The sequence below is a fragment of the Carassius gibelio genome, chromosome A24 (assembly GCF_023724105.1).
Source record: "Carassius gibelio isolate Cgi1373 ecotype wild population from Czech Republic chromosome A24, carGib1.2-hapl.c, whole genome shotgun sequence".
Classification (NCBI taxonomy): domain Eukaryota; kingdom Metazoa; phylum Chordata; class Actinopteri; order Cypriniformes; family Cyprinidae; genus Carassius; species Carassius gibelio.
This window is the reverse complement of record NC_068394.1, coordinates 10,763,624-10,782,418: the sequence shown is the minus strand read 5'-3', so window position 1 is coordinate 10,782,418 and position 18,795 is coordinate 10,763,624. Positions and strand designations below refer to the sequence as shown.

The 18,795-nt window shown below is 38.8% G+C and overlaps 1 protein-coding gene across 1 annotated transcript in view; it reads right to left on the bottom strand.

Annotated features, from left to right (window-relative positions):
- Nucleotides 1-18,795, bottom strand: part of LOC127946186 (contactin-associated protein-like 2) — a 361,215-nt gene that overhangs the window by 141,122 nt on the left and 201,298 nt on the right. The window contains exon 13 of the mRNA XM_052542554.1: nucleotides 17,682-17,882. Within this exon, the coding sequence (XP_052398514.1) occupies nucleotides 17,682-17,882 (201 nt within the window). The remainder of the gene's footprint in view (nucleotides 1-17,681; nucleotides 17,883-18,795) is intronic.

Genomic DNA, 18,795 nt, shown 5'->3' with positions numbered 1-18,795 from the left:
ACATCTTTCTGAACAAAGCCTGCCCAGACGCTAGAATGAGAGGCAACCTGATCTATGTAGACGATGTTCTCATGAAGAGCACAACGGTGGCCGACCACCTGAAAGAAATAGACTATGTTTTGAACCAACTATCCACCGCCGGAGCCAAGATCGCCCTCCACAAAGGACAGTGGTGCCGAACTAAGGTTAACTACGTGGGCCTGCTCATCGGATCCCAAGGCATTGAACCTCAGTCAAACCGCATTCATGCCATTAAAAACATCAAGCCTCCCACCAACGTCTCTGAGCTGCGGAGTTTTCTAGGGGTATGCAATTACTCTCGACAGTTCATCGAAAACTACTCGGACATTGCCAGACCTCTGACAGCTCTGCTAAAAAAGGACTGCCCTTTCGTCTGGTCAGAGGCTCAAGAACACGCCATGAAAGAACTAAAAAGACATTTATGCACAGCTCCGTGTCTTGCTTACCCCGATCCACAAAAGGAATTCTACCTGGAAGCTGGGTTCTCCAACCAATGTCTCAGTGCTGGCCTGTACCAACGGCATGATCAAGACAAGAAAGTAGTTGCCTATGCCAGCAAGACACTGCTTCCACCAGAGTGTAAGTTCTCAGACTGTGAAAAAGCTCTGCTCTGCACTGTATGGGCCATTCAGCGATTCTCCAATTACATTGGGGCACAGAAAGTTATCATAGAGACTTGCCACCAGCCAGTAATGTTCCTCAACAGCCAGCGAATCCGAGATGGCGTGGTCACCAATTCACGCATAGCCACATGGTTAATGGCTCTCCAAGGACGCAATGTTGAGGCACGGTATGCACAGAATCACAAGTCTGCACTGGGCAATGGCCTGGCCGCATGCCAAAACTGTTCTGATAATATATCTGCAGAAGAAATGGGCGTGCAAGAACCCCAACAGCAACAACCGACCTGTCACAGGTACTTTGAAGAGAATGCGTGTCAGGGCATGCTCACAGCCTACGTCGATGGATGCTCCTACAACCACGATGGCATCCTCAAGGCAGGTGCAGGAGTGCTGTGGGTCAACGACCAGCCATGTTCCCCACAACACTTCAAGTTAGGTCCCCAGTCATCACAATATGCAGAAATAGCAGCCATTCTCATAACTCTGCAGATCGCATCAGCCCATGACATCAGAGAAATCCTCATCTGTACAGACTCTAACTATGCCAGACTCAGTTTTGTGTGCCACCTTACCGGCTGGAAACAGAATGGTTTCAAAACGGCAAACAACAAGCCAGTCAAACACCAACACCTGTTCCAAGAATGTGATAACATCACCGAAATGCACAATATGACTGTGTACTGGAAGAAGGTAAAAGGACACTCTAAGCTACCAGGGCTGGACAAAGACTTAAATGATAAAACCGACGCCCTCGCCAAAACAGGCGCACTACACGGGGAGGTGTGGTCACCCCCAGAACCCACACCCAGCCCCGATGTTGCAGTATTAACCCGCAGCAAACGACCTTCACCTGTGGCAGTGCCCGCCTCACAGTCGCTATCGCTAACTCCGCAGATCTCCAACAACGACATTGCGGATATGCAAGCCTCTGACACTGCCATAAAGACAATTCTTAACCACCTCTCTGACCCCTCCAACCACCCTATCACTGAAGCTGAGCTCAATGATGACTCGTGCCTCCGACACCTGTATAACACCAGACACATGCTACGTGTACAAGACGACATTCTGTGGTTTGCACCTGATGACAGCACATCGCCACGGCTCGTGGTGCCACGATGCCAAAAGGGGGTAATGCTAATGTACGCCCACGACACACCATGTGCTGGACACCACGGTGCCAGAGCCACGTATGACACACTGAGACAGGTGGCATTCTGGCCCGGCATGCAACAAGATGTGGCAGAGTACGTCAGAGAATGTCTTGTGTGCTGCCAGTTCACACCAGCAAACCCAAACCACAGAGCCCCACTGCAACGCAGAGGGATCACGTTCCCGTGGTCAGACCTCCAAATCGACTGGGTAGGGCCCCTGCCCAGATCAACAAGAGGCAACAAGTACTTCCTTACGGTGGTGTGCCAGTTTACCAAGTGGGTAGAGTGTCTGCCAGCACCCAATGACACTGCCCAAACCACTGCATACCTCCTGATGAACCATATCTTCTCCCGGTTCGGATTGCCACTGAGAGTCAACTCAGACAGAGGTACCCACTTCACGGCCGAGATCATGCAACAGATCTGGAAATGCCTAGGGGTACAAGCTAAACTACACATCAGCCACCATCCAATTGCATCCGGCCAGGTAGAGAGATCGAACAGAGCGGTGGTCGCCATGCTGAAAAAGTATGTGTCTGCTAATCAGAAAGACTGGGATGTGAAACTACCCCTTGTGTTGATGGCCATCAGAGCCACCCCACAGGAATCAACACGGGTGTCCCCTTTTGAACTCATGACTGGGCGGCAGATGACCCTGCCACTACACTTGCTGTATCAACCAGGAGACTCCAACCTTGTCACTGCTTACACCACATTCCAGTACCTTGACGAGCTCCATAGACACTTGAAAACAACGTTTGCTTTTGCCCAGCAACACCTGCAAAAAAGCGCTGAAGGCCAGAAAGCATACTATGATCGGAAAGCGTCACACCAGGAACTGAATGTGGGCGACAGGGTCTTGTATTACCGCTTCACCCCGCCAACTCAGACAGGCCCCCAGCGGCTGTCAAAGAAATTCCTGCCACACTGGACGGGACCTCATGAGATTATGAACAAACTCTCCCCAGTTGCGTACCAAATCCAGCTAAGTCGGGGATCGAGAGAACCAGTTCTCAAATGGGTCCACCGTAACCAGATTAAGAGACATGTGGCCACTAGCAGAGAAAGACAGGGAGGGGCCAATGCAAGCTAAACACCAACCGCCGCCATCGAAGCGAAAAGACTGTCCCATCCAACCCGGGACAAACCTCACTGACCTGTTCCCTCTCTCTCTTTTCCCTTTTCCTCCCCATCTCTCTCTCTCTCTCTGGCCTGTAACAGGATGCTGCTGTGGATTCTCATCCTGTGCCTCCAGTCAACCAGAGGCCAGCCGTCATCAGACATTATCACACCGGGTCCTGCCTCGGGCATTGTATTGAGAGAGCAACCGGGACTCCTGATCACGAATTGTCGGACGTACACCCAGAAAGTATACGTTCGACTCGACCCCCGCAACGTCTACAGAGCACACTACCCCCGCGCAGTAGCCCAGTACAGCTGGGCCGGTGCCCGTTGGACAGAGGATTCCCTCCAGCACGCCGAGGCCGATGTCAAGCACATGCTCAACCAACTTGAGAAGATGACTGTTACCCAGGCGGAACTAGGTGGACACAACCGCCGCCCCAAACGTTTCCTGGGAGCGCTGCTCGGAGCCGCCGCTGCTGTTGGAACTCTGTTCAACATCGGTATGTCCAGTGTCAATGCAGTAAATATAGCCACTGTGAGACGGCATGTGGCTGAAATTCAGACTGAACTTCCACAGCTAAAAGAGCAACTCACTACACAGAGTGCATCCTTGCAAACCATTGGAAAGACTTTGAAAGGAACTGTGGTCATTCTCAACACCCACAGCGTGCTTTTGAACCAGACCATGAACTCCATGAAACAGCTGTTCACTGTGTTCCAGAATGACTTTGCCCAAACGCAGCTGGTCACAGCATTAATGACTGACATGCTACGGGAAGTGAGTTCTTCCATCGACAGTCTAGCCATGGGAAGAATTCCACCATACCTGATACCCCTAAGCTTGGTGCAAGATGTGCTGGCTTCCGCCATCACCACACCCACTGATCCTATGCAAATCCACCTTGCCTACTCTCTAGGTAGTGCTATTCCCCTTTACGTGGATCCTGAGCAGAAGGAGATGAGTTTCCTCCTGAACTTACCCATCATAGAGTCAAGCCGAATCTACAGACTCAAAGACATTGTTAATGTGGGGTTCTGGAAGGATAACACTCATATCAAGATACGTACCCCTGAGGTGGTGGCGTACCATGACAGCAACACCCAGCTGTACTTAGCCCCAAACCTGCACATGTGCACCCTAACTAAAGACATTCACTACCTCTGCCCCAGCAAGCCATTTCTCAGAGACAATACTGATGGAATCTGCGGGTTGCAACCCATGATCAGCGACACGCGTTGCCCTGCCGATGCCCAGCCTCGCAGCCACGTCACCGAGACGCAAGCTGAGATTGTAGGTGATAGATGGCTCGTTAACACTCCAGTACGTACCGCTACACTGACGTACGACCAGCATGACACAGCCACCCGTGTCAATCTGCTCGACCAGAGCATGTGGATTCAAGTCCCACGAGGGGCCATCCTCCACCTCGACGATCTGGCCTTATACCATCTTCCGAGTGAAGAGTACCAATCAGAACTAGAAATCCCATCCTTCTTCAAGAACTACAACTTCACCCTAGGTCCGGAGTTGGAACTGTGGATTGAAAAAGGCGGGCCTCAGCTCATTGACATTGCTCCCGTCGACGCAGCCCTCCAAGCCTTGTCTCGATTACCCATCCTGAACACCTCACCTGTTGTCCAAGCCTGGACTGCAGCTGACACAGCACTGTGCATCTCCATGGTCGTCGGCCACACCCTGACCCTTGGCGTGGCCTTAGTCCTATACAGGAAACTCAACGAGATGCGAATCTCTGCAGCTAAACTCAAGACAACTAGGATTGGAAGTCTCCGATGGAAACCCCGAAGGGAAGGTAACACACCAGAGACGGATAAGGACCTCATCGAGTTGAGTCCTCAGCCCTAACAAACACCTGCTACCCGACTGTCAGGATTCACCTGCCATCCGACCATGGTGGTGGGTGTTGTCCGATAATGACCACAGGGCATCATCCGACCACAAAGGGGGAATGTAACACCAATGAGCGGATGGTATTCAACCATCTGTTCCATGTTAATGAACCCTGACCCCTTTTGACACATTCTACACTCAAAGACCAGAACGTGAGTTAAAGAAAAAACAAGGACTTTCGTTTTACAACCCTCTTACAACATAACTCACCACCCTGGGCGCCGCCATGACGGCAATGTCCTGGCGGGGATGAGAGTTATAACACCTTGGAGACTATCCAGAGATGCGATATCGAACTTCAAAAGGGAAGACAAACAACCCCCCTTCTTGATCGCACATTCCAGTGAAACAGACGCACATACACTCAAAAACAGGCACAAGCATTTTTGCTGGCCCATGGACCTTATTTTACTTAAACTACCTCTAAATGTATTTTAATGTCTCCCTTTTTGTGCTCAAATGTATGTATGCGGCATAATGGAATATATGAATGTTACTGTGTGTTTAATGCAAACTTTAGATGCATTTAGTTAATAGTAAGTCTGTATCGTTGGATACGGGACTGGTAAAATCATAGTTCTTAGTGTCTGGATAATCGTAAAAACACGACTTTAACGAATCTTGATAGCAAATTACAAAAAGATGCATTGTGTCAGAGGAACGATCTTGCTTAAGAAAAGTGTTTAACTTTGACATCGCCATAAATTAGACCAGTGGGCGGAGATCAGCAAACAAAGAAGATTTTTCCCGCCTTAGTTTGTTTACACTTCATTGGCTCATACTAAAAAAATAGGTGTAAACCTAGATTTACTTAAAAGCTCAGGGAAACCTGTATTCTGGGCATTCCGCCAGAGAGAAAAGAGGATTCCCAGCTTTGCAACCGGACTTCAAGAAGTTCTCCATTATTCTTCTTTACTTTTCGTTTCATTCTAGTTTTTCTTTATTGTCTGCTGATATTTGACTTCGTTCAATTGCCTTCACGAGCCAAACGAACTCAAGTCTAGTCATCTTTTGGCAAAGTTTACCTTCGCGTTAACCATCGAGCTCACGCATCATCTGCTCTGGAAAGAACCACGCTGAGGCCGCACAGACCGGACAATTTGAGCGCAGCTACGCACAAGAGCCAAATCAAAGCAAGTACTTTCTTATATCGCAACTAAAATTGCTGTTTAAGGTTGTCTAGGCTATTCCATGTTTGTGAAATCATCCAATGACTTGGGGTCTCTTGCAAAGTTAACTGTTTGAAATTGCCACGCTGAGATTGCTTTTCACTTTCACTTTCTCTCCCTCTCTCTCTCTCTCTCTCTCTCTCTTTATCTCTATCTCTCATTTATCTCATTATTATTCTTGTTCATTTACCTTGTTTAAATTGTATTTTCGTTTTGCTATATACTCATATTTACTCCGTGTGAATTGTAGTTATGTACTCTTTAGTCTGTTTTTATTAAATCCTATAATTTGTTTGAATTGAATTGTTTTATTGCTCATTGAGATCGAAGTCCCTGAATCGTGTGATCTACGCTACGAGCTTTGTTTTATATGAATTAATTTTCAGTAATCTTAGTAGTACAGACACAGAAAATATTGTTTTTTCCTGATCAGAAGATTAATATTTCTTGGAGTTTGTAAGAAGGGTATTTTTATTGAATTTTGATAAGGAAGTCTAGCTTCCAGTTCGCTGGACGAACAGATTGTCTAGAGTAACTTAAATTAATTCTAGTAAAGGTTACCTTTAAATGATTAAATATTCCCTCTTTGGGTAATTTAATATTTGTAAGCAATAAGCACGTTATATTCATAGACTCATGAATATTCACTTCATTTGAGTTAATTATTCCCCAGAAAGTGATTGTTGCTACAATGTGCATTAATTCATCTCACTCGCAAAAAAAACGAATTTAGTATTCATCAAAATGAATTAAAACGGTGAAAGCAAACTCAGAATATGACACAAACCTGCAATAATTATATATGTTAAATAACTCATATGTATCTAATTTCATTTTATTAAGCAGTGTCTTTGTGGCTGACCTTTGATGATCCAGTTCAACCATATTAATAAGTGTTTAACCTTCTTCTCCTGTGTTCTACTTAACAGATGTGAATTTACTTTTTCTTCAGCCTGACGTTGATTCATTTCTGGTTTTGGTGTGAAAGGGCTTTTACATTTGCTATAAATAGAACGTCTTATATTAAAAACAATCAAGCCCTGCTCATATTTAAAAAGTAGCCTAACACAAAATGTAAAATGTCAAACCCATTTCTTTCCAGAAAAAGTAACTAATTAATAAGTTACTTTTTTAGGGAGTAACACAATATTGTAATGCATTACTTTTAAAAGTAACTTTACCCAACACTGATTATCCCTTATTATAATCCACTGAGACAGCAGCATGTCGACATGTTGTAAGACAACATCTGTATTGCAAACTGTTTCACTCTTATTGTTGTTTTTAGACATAACAAACAACGTCATTGCCAAAGAAACCAATACAGATATTGAGTAAAGCGAAAGAGACATGGACACACATATCGGAATTGAGCAGTTGTGATACACAGTGTGGACAGTCATTCATTTAGATCAGATTCCAATCGGATATGAACAAAAATTGTATTTGGACTGACAGTCTGAACATGGCTATGGACTATTTTAACGATGTCCTTAATACCTTTGCAGTAGGTCCATTGCAGTCTATGGAGGGTCAGAAAGCTCTTGAATCTCATCAAAAATATCTTAATTTGTGTTCTGAAGATGAATGAAGGACATGAAGGGTGAGTAATTAATGACATTAATGACAATCAATTTCATTTAATGATGTATATTTACATCTATGTTAAATGTTAATGTGTGGATATACTATTGTTTGTGGATATACTATTGTTCAGTTATTTAAAAAGTCCTTACAGCCGGCAAAAGCAAAAAAACTAAAACCCACAAAGACACTGACCAAGCAAATAAATATAGTAAACGACAACATAAAAATTACAAATTATTTCTATGTTTTTGCCACAAAATTACGTTTCAGTTATGTGCTGCTCTTACGATTTTAGCAAGGTAAAATCAATATTGCCATATCTCACTAGTGAGGTAATAACGGCACTGTTTTTAAAGCAGATGTACTTCATGAACAGATTCAATATTAGAGAACCTGCTGCTGAACACTATCGAGAGACGAACATACTCAAGGTTTTTCACACATGCTCAATCTCTCGCTCTCTCTCGCTCTCATATAACTGCATTAGTCTGCTATCAATGGCTCAAGCCTCCGTTATTAGGTTTAAAGTGGTGCTTGGGAATTAGCAACAGAGATGTTTGATGAGATGCGTAAGAAATTAATCCTACAAACAAGAGTGTTTTAAGGACTAAAACCTGACAAAAGTCTTGAAATACATCTGAACGATGTCTTAAGGTGTGATAGCCGCAATATAATTTGAATCATTTATTACTTAATTCATGTTTGTTTATAAGCTTCAAATGTTACATAAATTAACACTTATAAATTAACTTAAACTAAATGCATTATTGCATTAAACTAATCTTAATATAAAGTGTTTTTTGGTAAAGTGTTACTCGATTTATGTGTTTGTATGAAAATAAATGACTACAAAGAAATTATACAGCAGTTACAGAAATAGGAAAGGTAGAGGACAGGCCATTTTCCTGGAATACACTTTTAATTTAAACCATAAGCAATCCATGAACCCCTGGTGCCAGCAGGCACAAACAGGGCTGACCATGTTGATAATGAAGCAGCTTGTGTTGTCCTGAACCATCTGGAGCACATGAGGCAAACTGTGGTGTTGCTTCCCAGCACAATTAACTGCGCCTTCCTCTTGGACACTATTTTCCTGCTATTGCTGCCATGGGAGACTGCATCCTGGGTAAAGTCCATCCCATTGTCACGACTAAATTTTAATTTCTGCTCACAGACATAACGCCGCAGACGGCTATTACATAACCACGGGCAGTGCACTAGACTCAGGATCTTTCCTTGCTGTAACTGTGGCATTGATAAATGGATTTCTTGTCCCAAAAGCATACTTTCTGACATCTCACTGCAAATGTAGCTTGTATGTTTTGGAATGGGAAGAAAAAAGATAACTCGGCTTAACTAATTTTACATTAACATCAAACTGAAAAACTAGGCATGAAGATTTGAGGTGTTCCTTTCATGCACTGAAGCAGGCCGAGAAATTACATTTGACGGTGTCATAAAACATATGACAACATTATTGAATTTAATGATGCATTAATATATGCAAATGGTAATAGGCCATACATCAAGGTGTGAGTGATTGGCTGTACAAGAAGTGCACTTGGTTTGTTGCCTGATCATTAACTCTGAGTAAGACACACAGATCTCTATTCAAAGATCCACAGAATGCTCCGGGCTTCTAACAAGCTCATATCAGCCAGGAATTCAATCAATTTCTATTATATTTGATATATACAGCACACATGCTAATAAGGCATCAAACATTATGTCCTCAATTATAACATCAAGGCAGCTCCTATCATGGGATGTTCTTTGCACGGTTTAACATCACATAGAATATGCCCATGGACCCTGTCAACCGTTTAGATGATAAAGCATTAAGATAATTCAATCTATTTCCACTGAAAAATTAATTCCAGAAAGTTTCAGAAATGAACTAACAGGTTAAAGACAATATAATCTATTAAACAGTCCGTATCAGTGTTATTTTAGCATTACTTATACACTAAGAATATTTATTGATACTTTTATTTAGGTTTTATAAGTTTTCTTTAAAAAACTTCTTAAAGTTTTTATTTTTATTAAATGCTTTTTTTTTCAATATATATTTCTATATGGCTTTAATTAATTGTTTTGTATTTTAATAATTCACATACTTTTTGCAGTTATTTGCCAACATATATAATGTTCTAGTTTATGTTTTCCATAAACTACTATATAAAATGTATTAATTTATATAATAAGTAAAATTAACTATTTATGGTTTTAAATTTGTAACGGGAGGAGCAAACGACAGACACAGTGGGAATAGCGTCAGGCCTCGGAGAGGCTTTTATTAGCAGAAAATTAAAAAAAAGGAGGAAATAAAAGTGGCCAAAGGAGAAGAGGGTCCAAAACAAACAGGGGATCTGGTGTCCTCGTCGTGCTGCAGGGTTCGTGTGGGTCGGGCAGTGTTCATGGAGGAAGGGTCAATAAAATGTAATTTATTTAATATCAGTAAACACTTTCATTTGAATCTTTTGTTTAAATTTTACCCAGACTAAAGTTTATATTTGTACTAGACTTGTTCATTTGATTCAAGCTGAGTTCATTAGATTTAGGTCTGAAAATTCATCCATCTTAAAAAGTCCTTTTTGACCTAAAAAGAGGCTTTGACCCAACCCAGAGGATCCATCCCCTAATTAAACTTCCTCTGCAGTCACCAGGTCCTATGTGGGACTAGGGCTCTTTAGAAATGCTAAATGTATTTACATGGTACTGAAGAAAGGTGCAGCCCATAGCACACATACTGTTGACTCTGCTCTAAATAGGATCGCTGCATGACAAAACAAACATCGCTCAGATCTAGTTAACATTTGCTAAAGGTTGCACAAGAACAATGCAATTTGGAGAGGAATATTTGAGTCTGTTTTGGGAAATGAAGTCAAATCATGCTCTTTCTGTCACGGTAAATGCTAATATCAGATGCTAATATCAGATTATTGGTGTCATATGCAAATTGGGATTTACAGAACGTCTGTTCTTCAGAATTGCAAGAAGAAATTCATGTGTGAAACAGGGATACTGGTCCCCAAATGTGTTTGGACAGTTTAAAATATCTGAATGTCACTTTTTTTTAGCTGTATGACCTTTGTTCTTTCATGTTGATAGTGATAAACAAAATTATTTCACAGACACTTTAATGGACTACAAAGAACAACCAAGAAAGAAATACTACAAAATTACCCATTTTTTCCTCTGAGATTAACAGGTGAGTGCACTTAAATACAGTATTCTCTTTGACATACAAAAATATTATTTCTTTTTAGCATTTCACCTCTCACTGTGATTAAAACTAGAATTACACCCATAACCAAAAACATTACTGACCAACATTTTGGACTCGACGACACATTAGGTTCATTTTCAGCTAAAGAGCTTTGTTTCGCACTGACAGAGCACACGCATACTTTGCATCTCATTATGCATTTGAGCCTTTTTTCTGCATATTTTTCTCAATATTAATAGTCTGGTGGTCAGAGGGCAAACGGTTGGGATCATGTGGAGTAAACCAAATGACGTCAATTTCAGTTAAAGAGTGTCAAGGCAATGAGCCGTCTGAGCACCTCTAATAATTTCCGGAGCACAAAAGACTGTCTGCATTTTAATTTGGTTTTAAATTGTGTGGTGTGGACATCCTCTGGTTACTCTACATTTATGCAACATAATTTATCTTCATATCCTTTGTACAGACCAGGACAAACATAAAAACACAATTTAAGGCTAAAGCGTTTTCCTTAATAGACCACCAAGCAAACCTTTAAGGTCAACATGGAAAATAAATATGATAAATGAACTAATATCAGAAGGTGTTTATTCTGATAGCAGCAACAAAGGCAATTATTATTAATGAATGATGTAGTTCTGCTTTTAACTTCTCTGTAAACAAGAATATAGTTTTGAAAGGCAGGACTTACACTTTTCTTAGAGGTTGTTAAAAGCATTTTTAATCAGAAATTGTACCACTGTAAGCACTAATAGGAAAAGTAGTAAATCCATCATCATTCACCCCGAAAAAAACACCCAAAAAGAATCATAAAATAATGCATTTTATCTATATAGTATATTACAAGTGTTTTACTCAAGTACTGCTTCAAATAGACCACTGAATAAGTGAGGTGAACTTTTATTTGTGAAAAATCAGTCTAAGAAATTCAGTTTAAAAAAAAAGTGCAACATACTTTACACTGGGTTTCTGGCAGATTTGTGGATGGGAAGATTGCAAGATTGATTTGAATTTGAGAAAAGATAGAAAAAGAGAGCAGGACTCCTTAGGCAATAACACTAGTTGACCTATCTCTCTCAGTCTCCCCCTCTGTTCCATGTCTTTTCAATCATTCTCAGGGCTGCCTTTTGCGGTTTCCTACATTACATATTGCTATAAAATCTTTATGTCTCGAGAGGATCTACAACTCTCTTACCAATAGGATCAGAACACACAAAGAACATCACATCAGAGAATTTATACAGTACTCTAGAGATCCACAGAGCAGCTGTGTTCACTTATGCCCTATAAGTGTTGTAAATGCAGAATAAAATAGTAATTTGTGTGTTTTAGCAATATTATACATTTTGCAAAAAAGAAAAAGAAAAAAAAAGATAGAAAATACTTTTTTTTAAGCAAGGACAAATAAATTGATTTAATTAATCAGAAGTGACCAACATTTATAAATTATTTATATTTTAAAAGTATGTTGCTCTTTTTTATCAGCATAATAGAATGATTTCTGACTTTACAAAATCAGCTTTCTCATCAATGCAATAACTTACATTTGTAAAAATATTAAAATAAAAAAACTGCTATTTAAATAATAATGAACTTTTCTGTGATTTTAATCAAATATTTTATTTTTTCAAAAACATTATATGATCATTTAGCAAAGAATGTCTAAATGCCAAAAGCCTCTTATGATCTCTGCTGAATAAAGTGCTTCATTCTTTTTTTTTCTGATTAAATCCATTTCTCAAATCCTCAACCACATCACATCATAAGAATCAAAATAAGAATAGTATTTTCAAATACAGAACACTGACACAACACTTATTTCACTACTGTGACAGCACAGACGAAGACTCGGCTGAATGAATAATGCCTGTTTTTGAAGTTAAGCACTCAGCTCATGTCTTTCAGATTTGCACGCTAATCAAGAATAGGGACAGTTATAATTGTGTGGACATCAGAGACACAAAGCATCCTGATAGTCCACGGCTCACTGTCTGCTCTTATTTATATGCTCTGCTCATGCAATCAGCTGCAGCATCCAGCTGACATTATACTGCCTGTATATCATGACTGGACAAAAAATAGGAGACGACAAAACAAAAACACTTTTCTCAATTCATCATCATCACATTCAGTTTCCTTTGTGTGACAGTCGAAGGCCTAATCACAGTGGAAGGTGGTTAATTTAGCTGTAAGGAGAGCAATTTAAATACAAATGGACTCCTGGTCCCTCTATAGTGGATGAGGAATAAACAAAACGTCACTGCTGATCATGCCTTAATGGGAAGGAATGACAAACGGACATGTACAGCAGATATCTCTCAACTCCGTCTCCAATTTTGAGCTAATGGAGGTCAAAAGGCTTGAGGACACTGGGGATGGCGCAGACAATGAGAGGATGGAATATAACAACTTGACGGCTCATCCATGAGTGGGTTGAAGGCATCAAGGAATTACGACAATTACAGTTTAACTTCCCAATTACAAAACTCAATGCACCCTGAATGCAATTTTGATTTAACACTTCATTTGGTTGCAGAATGCCAGCACTCCACAATTTGATGAAACCTGACAGTCAATTTAGAAAGCATATTTTGGGAAATAGTTTTCTCTTCCACTGTCTCTTCAAATGCGTCTGAGCACAAACTCTCTAAAGAGACAACTCTGAATCTCTGACATGCAGGGTGAACATGTACCTATTGCTTTTCAGGGGCACAAGGGGATATCCTGGTTCACATTGTGCCTTAGGCAAAATATAACTACAGAAAAAGAATCTCTTAACTGGACTGATGAATCACTTAAATGTGCATATCTAACAATTTAACTCCTTTTTATTAACAAATACAAATTAAATATTAATATTTAACAATTGCAAATCTCTACATTTTGAAAACATTCAGCTGATTTCCAAAAATGGCTAATATTTCACACCAATTAATTACACTAATTTGACAATGAGTTAAAACTATCATTAAAAACTTTCTATCACATGTTTATTGCATCACAAAATGGAGTGAAGATTCTTTATTGCATTTTTCAGAATATCAAAAGCACAAAAGCAGACAAATTTCATAATCTCTTTAGTAACATTCAGTATTTAAAAAGTAGTTTTTAACTTGGCTCAGAGAAAAAAATAATTATTAATAATACCAATCTTTAATATATTTCAATTGATCTTTAATATTAATCTATTTTTAATTCCATTTAAAATTCAACATTGGCCATGCTGCTTCTGGTGACATGGACACTAGACAAATCTGCACTAATGTTCATCATCTGAGCATACGCTTTGTCAATATGCTGACTGCCTGAATATTTTCTCTTTGATTACAACACTGATCCCCAAAATGTAATCTTGTCTGCCTATTATAAAATACACAAAGCTATCCGGAAATATTAAACAGGTCAATAAAACAGATAAATCATGCAAAAAATTTAAAAACACTGTCCATCGTACCCATATTGTTTGACAACACAGAGCATAACTACATACTACAGCACTGATTGTCCTTCAGTAAAGATGACTGAAGGCCAGAGAGCAGAGCTATGATGAACAAGGCAATGGTCCAGTGCACATCACCAGCTATCCCTTCACTACACAACAAGGTGAAACAAACTACTCTGTAAATCTCATCATGTAATGTTTCATACACTCGCCTCCCACACAATCTCAATACATATATGCCATTACCAAGCAGAGTGATTCAGAAATGGGTGTTTAGACAAGACTCTGGTGAGTAGTCTTGCGTTATATTTATGTGATCATAGCGGTAAACAAACAATGCTATAAAAAGTTTGAAAATGTAAGAAGTAGAAAGCACAGACATTTGTGTAAAAATATAAGGAGTGAAAATAAAAAGCTGTCAAAAAATGAATAGTGAAGTAATGTGCTGATACCTAAAACAAACAAACAAACAAAACATAAGTACAGTAAAAAAGTATTTGTATTTTGTTACTTCCCATCCCTGCTGCCATTCTACTGGGTTCCCCTGGGTGCTCAAACTGGAACCCATGGGATCAGTGCCTGTGTGTAACGGTAGAGTGGACTGAGAGTGACATTCTATTCATGCCTAATTGAACATAGATGGTACAGAAATTATGTAAATAGTCAGATTAGCAGTAAGAAAATGCACAGCATCCTTCACTGTGCTGCATATTCATTAATATATTAGCATCAGCACCACAATCATGTTTCAAATTGTTATTGCTGACTGTAATCAGAAAATGGGTCGCAGGAGTGCCAGGGGATAGTGGCAAAGAGCATGGAAGAACAAAAAAATGAGAGAGAAGGTGAATGATTGCAAGCTGTGGGGGTGAAGAAGAAGAGGGTTGAAGTGCTATGTGAGAAAGACAGAGTAGGAAATCCTTTTCAGCATTATTCTGCATATGACATTATATACAATACTGTTCAAAGGTTTGAGGTCGGTAAGATTTAAAAAAAAAAAAAGTCTCATTTGCTCACCTAGACTGCATTTATTCGATTACAAACAATATAAAATATTAATAGTGTGAAACATTATTACAATTTAAATTAAGTGTATTAATGACAATTATATTTAAATATAACGTATTCAAGTGATGGTAAAGTTGAATTTTCAGCAGTCATTACTCTAGTCTTCAGTGTCACATGAATGATCCTTCAAAAATCATTCTAATATGCTGATTTGGCACTCAAGAAATGTCTTATTATGAATGTTAATTAATAAAAAAAAATGGAGACATTCTAAACATCTTTAATGTCACTTCTGGTCAACTGAAAGTGTTGTTGCTGAAGAAAAGCATTGCTTTAATAATAATAATATTGATGATAATAATAATGACCCCAATCTTTTTAACAATAGCATACATGTTTCCTATTATATACTCTATAACCATATATACTAAAATATGTTCATCTTAAACTAAACAATATACACAAAAATATAATTAACCAATTCAAAGTTTTTTAACTTGAGAACAGATTTGAAAACCCTTCTTTTTTCATTACATATACTTTACTAGTTACATTTTAACCTTTAACCAGTTCTTTTGCAGACTCCATAAACAGCTTGTCAATTTAAATCTCATAAACCACTAATTAGAAGAGCGCACATGGAACTATCAGTGAGTGAATCTTGCCCTGCCCACCCTGTTAACCAGGAAAAAAAATTCATAACTGTGTTCATACTTAGTTAACTTGTTTCTCTAAGAATTGCGATTCAACTATATTCTTTCTATGGAAACACATCTGCATTGCTATGATTTCATTTAGCACTAATTTGTTATTACAGGGTTCGTACAGAAACTGCAAAATGAATTTCCAGGACTTTCAAGGACTTTTCAAGCATGACTTTTTTGGTTTTTGGTTTAGGGTGAAAATCAGAGATCTTATCTTTATTAACTATTTTGTTATTATCTTTCAAATTCTATTAAACGAATAAAACTAAAGGCTTTAGAAAATCCAGTGTTTAGTTGATCATGATAAGCACTCGATGTCACAGTTGTAAACACTAAGCTTTCTTCTTTCTTTAGGGGGTTTGGCACCATGGTATCTTCATTTCAATTTCAAAGAACATTAAAGAACTCGACACACACGTCTCGCAGAAATCCTGTAGAATTCAACCAATCCGATGACGACTTCGACACTCCTGAAGTGTTTCCACTTTTGTGTGCCATATGCATCAGATGTTCAGCCAATGGTCCGTGGGCGTGATGTCTGAGGCTGAGACTATAACTGTCACAACTTTAACATTTGAAATGATATTATGGCAAAGTTATCGCTTTGCTTATTCAAAATGTTTTTTTGTTTTTGTTTTATGAATATGATTGACCTGATGAATGAAAGCTGTATCATAGACTTGGGAAATTATGAACTATATCACCACTTATCAACACTAGGGTGTATGATAATACACTTAGCTGATGAGATACTGGGTTCACTAGAATGAGACAATATTTTAAAACTAGTTTTAAGATTTTTTTTCTAAATAACAAAATATTTGTCTTTTAATTACACAAATCAAAACAATGCAGTTGAATTTTGAAATATTTAAACTATTCTAGGGTTGTAAATAATTTTTTGGTAATCAAGTAATCCACTGATTTTTTTGATAACTGAGTAATCTGATATTTTTTAGCAATACAAATAGACATAAAGTGAAAAACAGGCTTTAGTATAACTATTTATATAAAAACTAATGATGAGGCAGTAATAATTGATTCAAATACAGTATCAAAATATCATGCACTGCTAAAAGCCAGGCATAACGGATCTGTATTTATATCAGTCTCTCTGCATTGTTAATTTTGCTTCATATGCACTGCCCTTTAAAAATTCAAGTACTTTTCAAGTACCTTCTCAAAAATAAAGCTGTTTTCAAGGGTTTTCCAGGACTTCAATTTCAAAAAGTCAAATTCAAGTACTTCAAGCACTTTAAGCACCTTGTGCGAACCCTGTTATTAAGTCCAGCTGTAAGCCCACACATAAGCATAGAAAGTGAGCAAATGTAACTCTAATTCTCTTGAAACCAAGCCATTATAACATAAACCACGTTCTGGGGTGGTATTGCAGTTGAGCAACTGGGCAAACTGCCAAAAATAAGCAGGTTCAAACAAAGAGCAGTGGAGAGTGGGAGTGGATCAGCCACGGAGGGGCTATTAAGGTCAAAATCCTATTTTACCCATCAGTTTACCCCGTTATCAAGACACTTGACCCTCATTTGTTCCGGAAAAAAGTATCAGTACAGTCGGATGAATTTTTTTATTTTTATTCAAGGTTTTAGATAACCTTATATCACCCCACAAGTTCCTATAAGCATCTATACTCTGCAACACAAGCGCGTATACACGCACACGCACACACACACACTCTCTCAGACGATCTCTCTGTACCTGGTGTGTTGAGTAGGCGTGACATTCGGCAGGCGTAGGCTACGTGCTGCTCGCAGTGTTCAGCACTGTTGGTTATAGCTGTGACCTGCTCCATAGAAGCACTGTAGTTCAGCTGCAGTACTGTCCGTCTCTCCCGGCTGGAGCCGGTCACTGCTGTCTGTGCCGCTAGGTTATTCACCACAGTTGTCCAGACCTTGTCCTCTGAAACACAGATACAATAATGGTCATAAAAGGGATGCTGAAGCTTACTGGCACTGCAAGAAAAGTTGATAAATTCATCAAAACATATGTTAATACTGTACCATAAGCACACGCTGATCCTTCAGTAATGCCACTTTGATCAATTTTAATGCATCCTTGCTGAATAAAAGTATTAATTATTTTTTTTAAGTACTAACCCCTAACATTTGTGTGTGTATACCTAATATTTAATTAATAATTAAAAATAAGAATCTCAGAATTTTATCAAACAAAAAGGGCAAAATACATACTGCACTGAAAAAGTTTCCAAATGTATTTTTTTTAAAGAAAAAGTTAATGTTTTTCTTAGATTTTTAAATTGACCTATGAAAACAAGAAGTGATTTTATCATTAAAGTTACAAATAAACGGATTTAACATATTATGGATCCATGTGTGAAAATTTCCTTCAACATATTTTGTTTATATTATTCAAATCAATCTGATGCTGTAGCCATAATCCATCTCACTTCAAAAGATTTACCCATCAAAAAAAATTAATAAAATAAAATAAATAAATAATAACAATAACAATAACAATAACAATAATAATAATAATAATAATAATAATAATAATAATAATAATAATACAATGAAGATAACATTTCTAAAATTGACAGACACTTTCTTTTAAGAATGGTTTTTGCTCTCTACAGTGTCCTCTCAGGAATTTTCTATGCTCTGAGATGACTACAGTTCCTGCCCTTAAATGATAAGATTTTATGTCCTGATATTCCTACATACTTGAATGTCCCTACATGTAAGACTACTATTTAATTTTAGGTGTTTATTTTTGGATCAGTGGGATGGTGTTGACAGGCTGATGAGATAATGCTCAGTAGGCTGGAAAACAAATGGGTTGAGATGCTGAAATT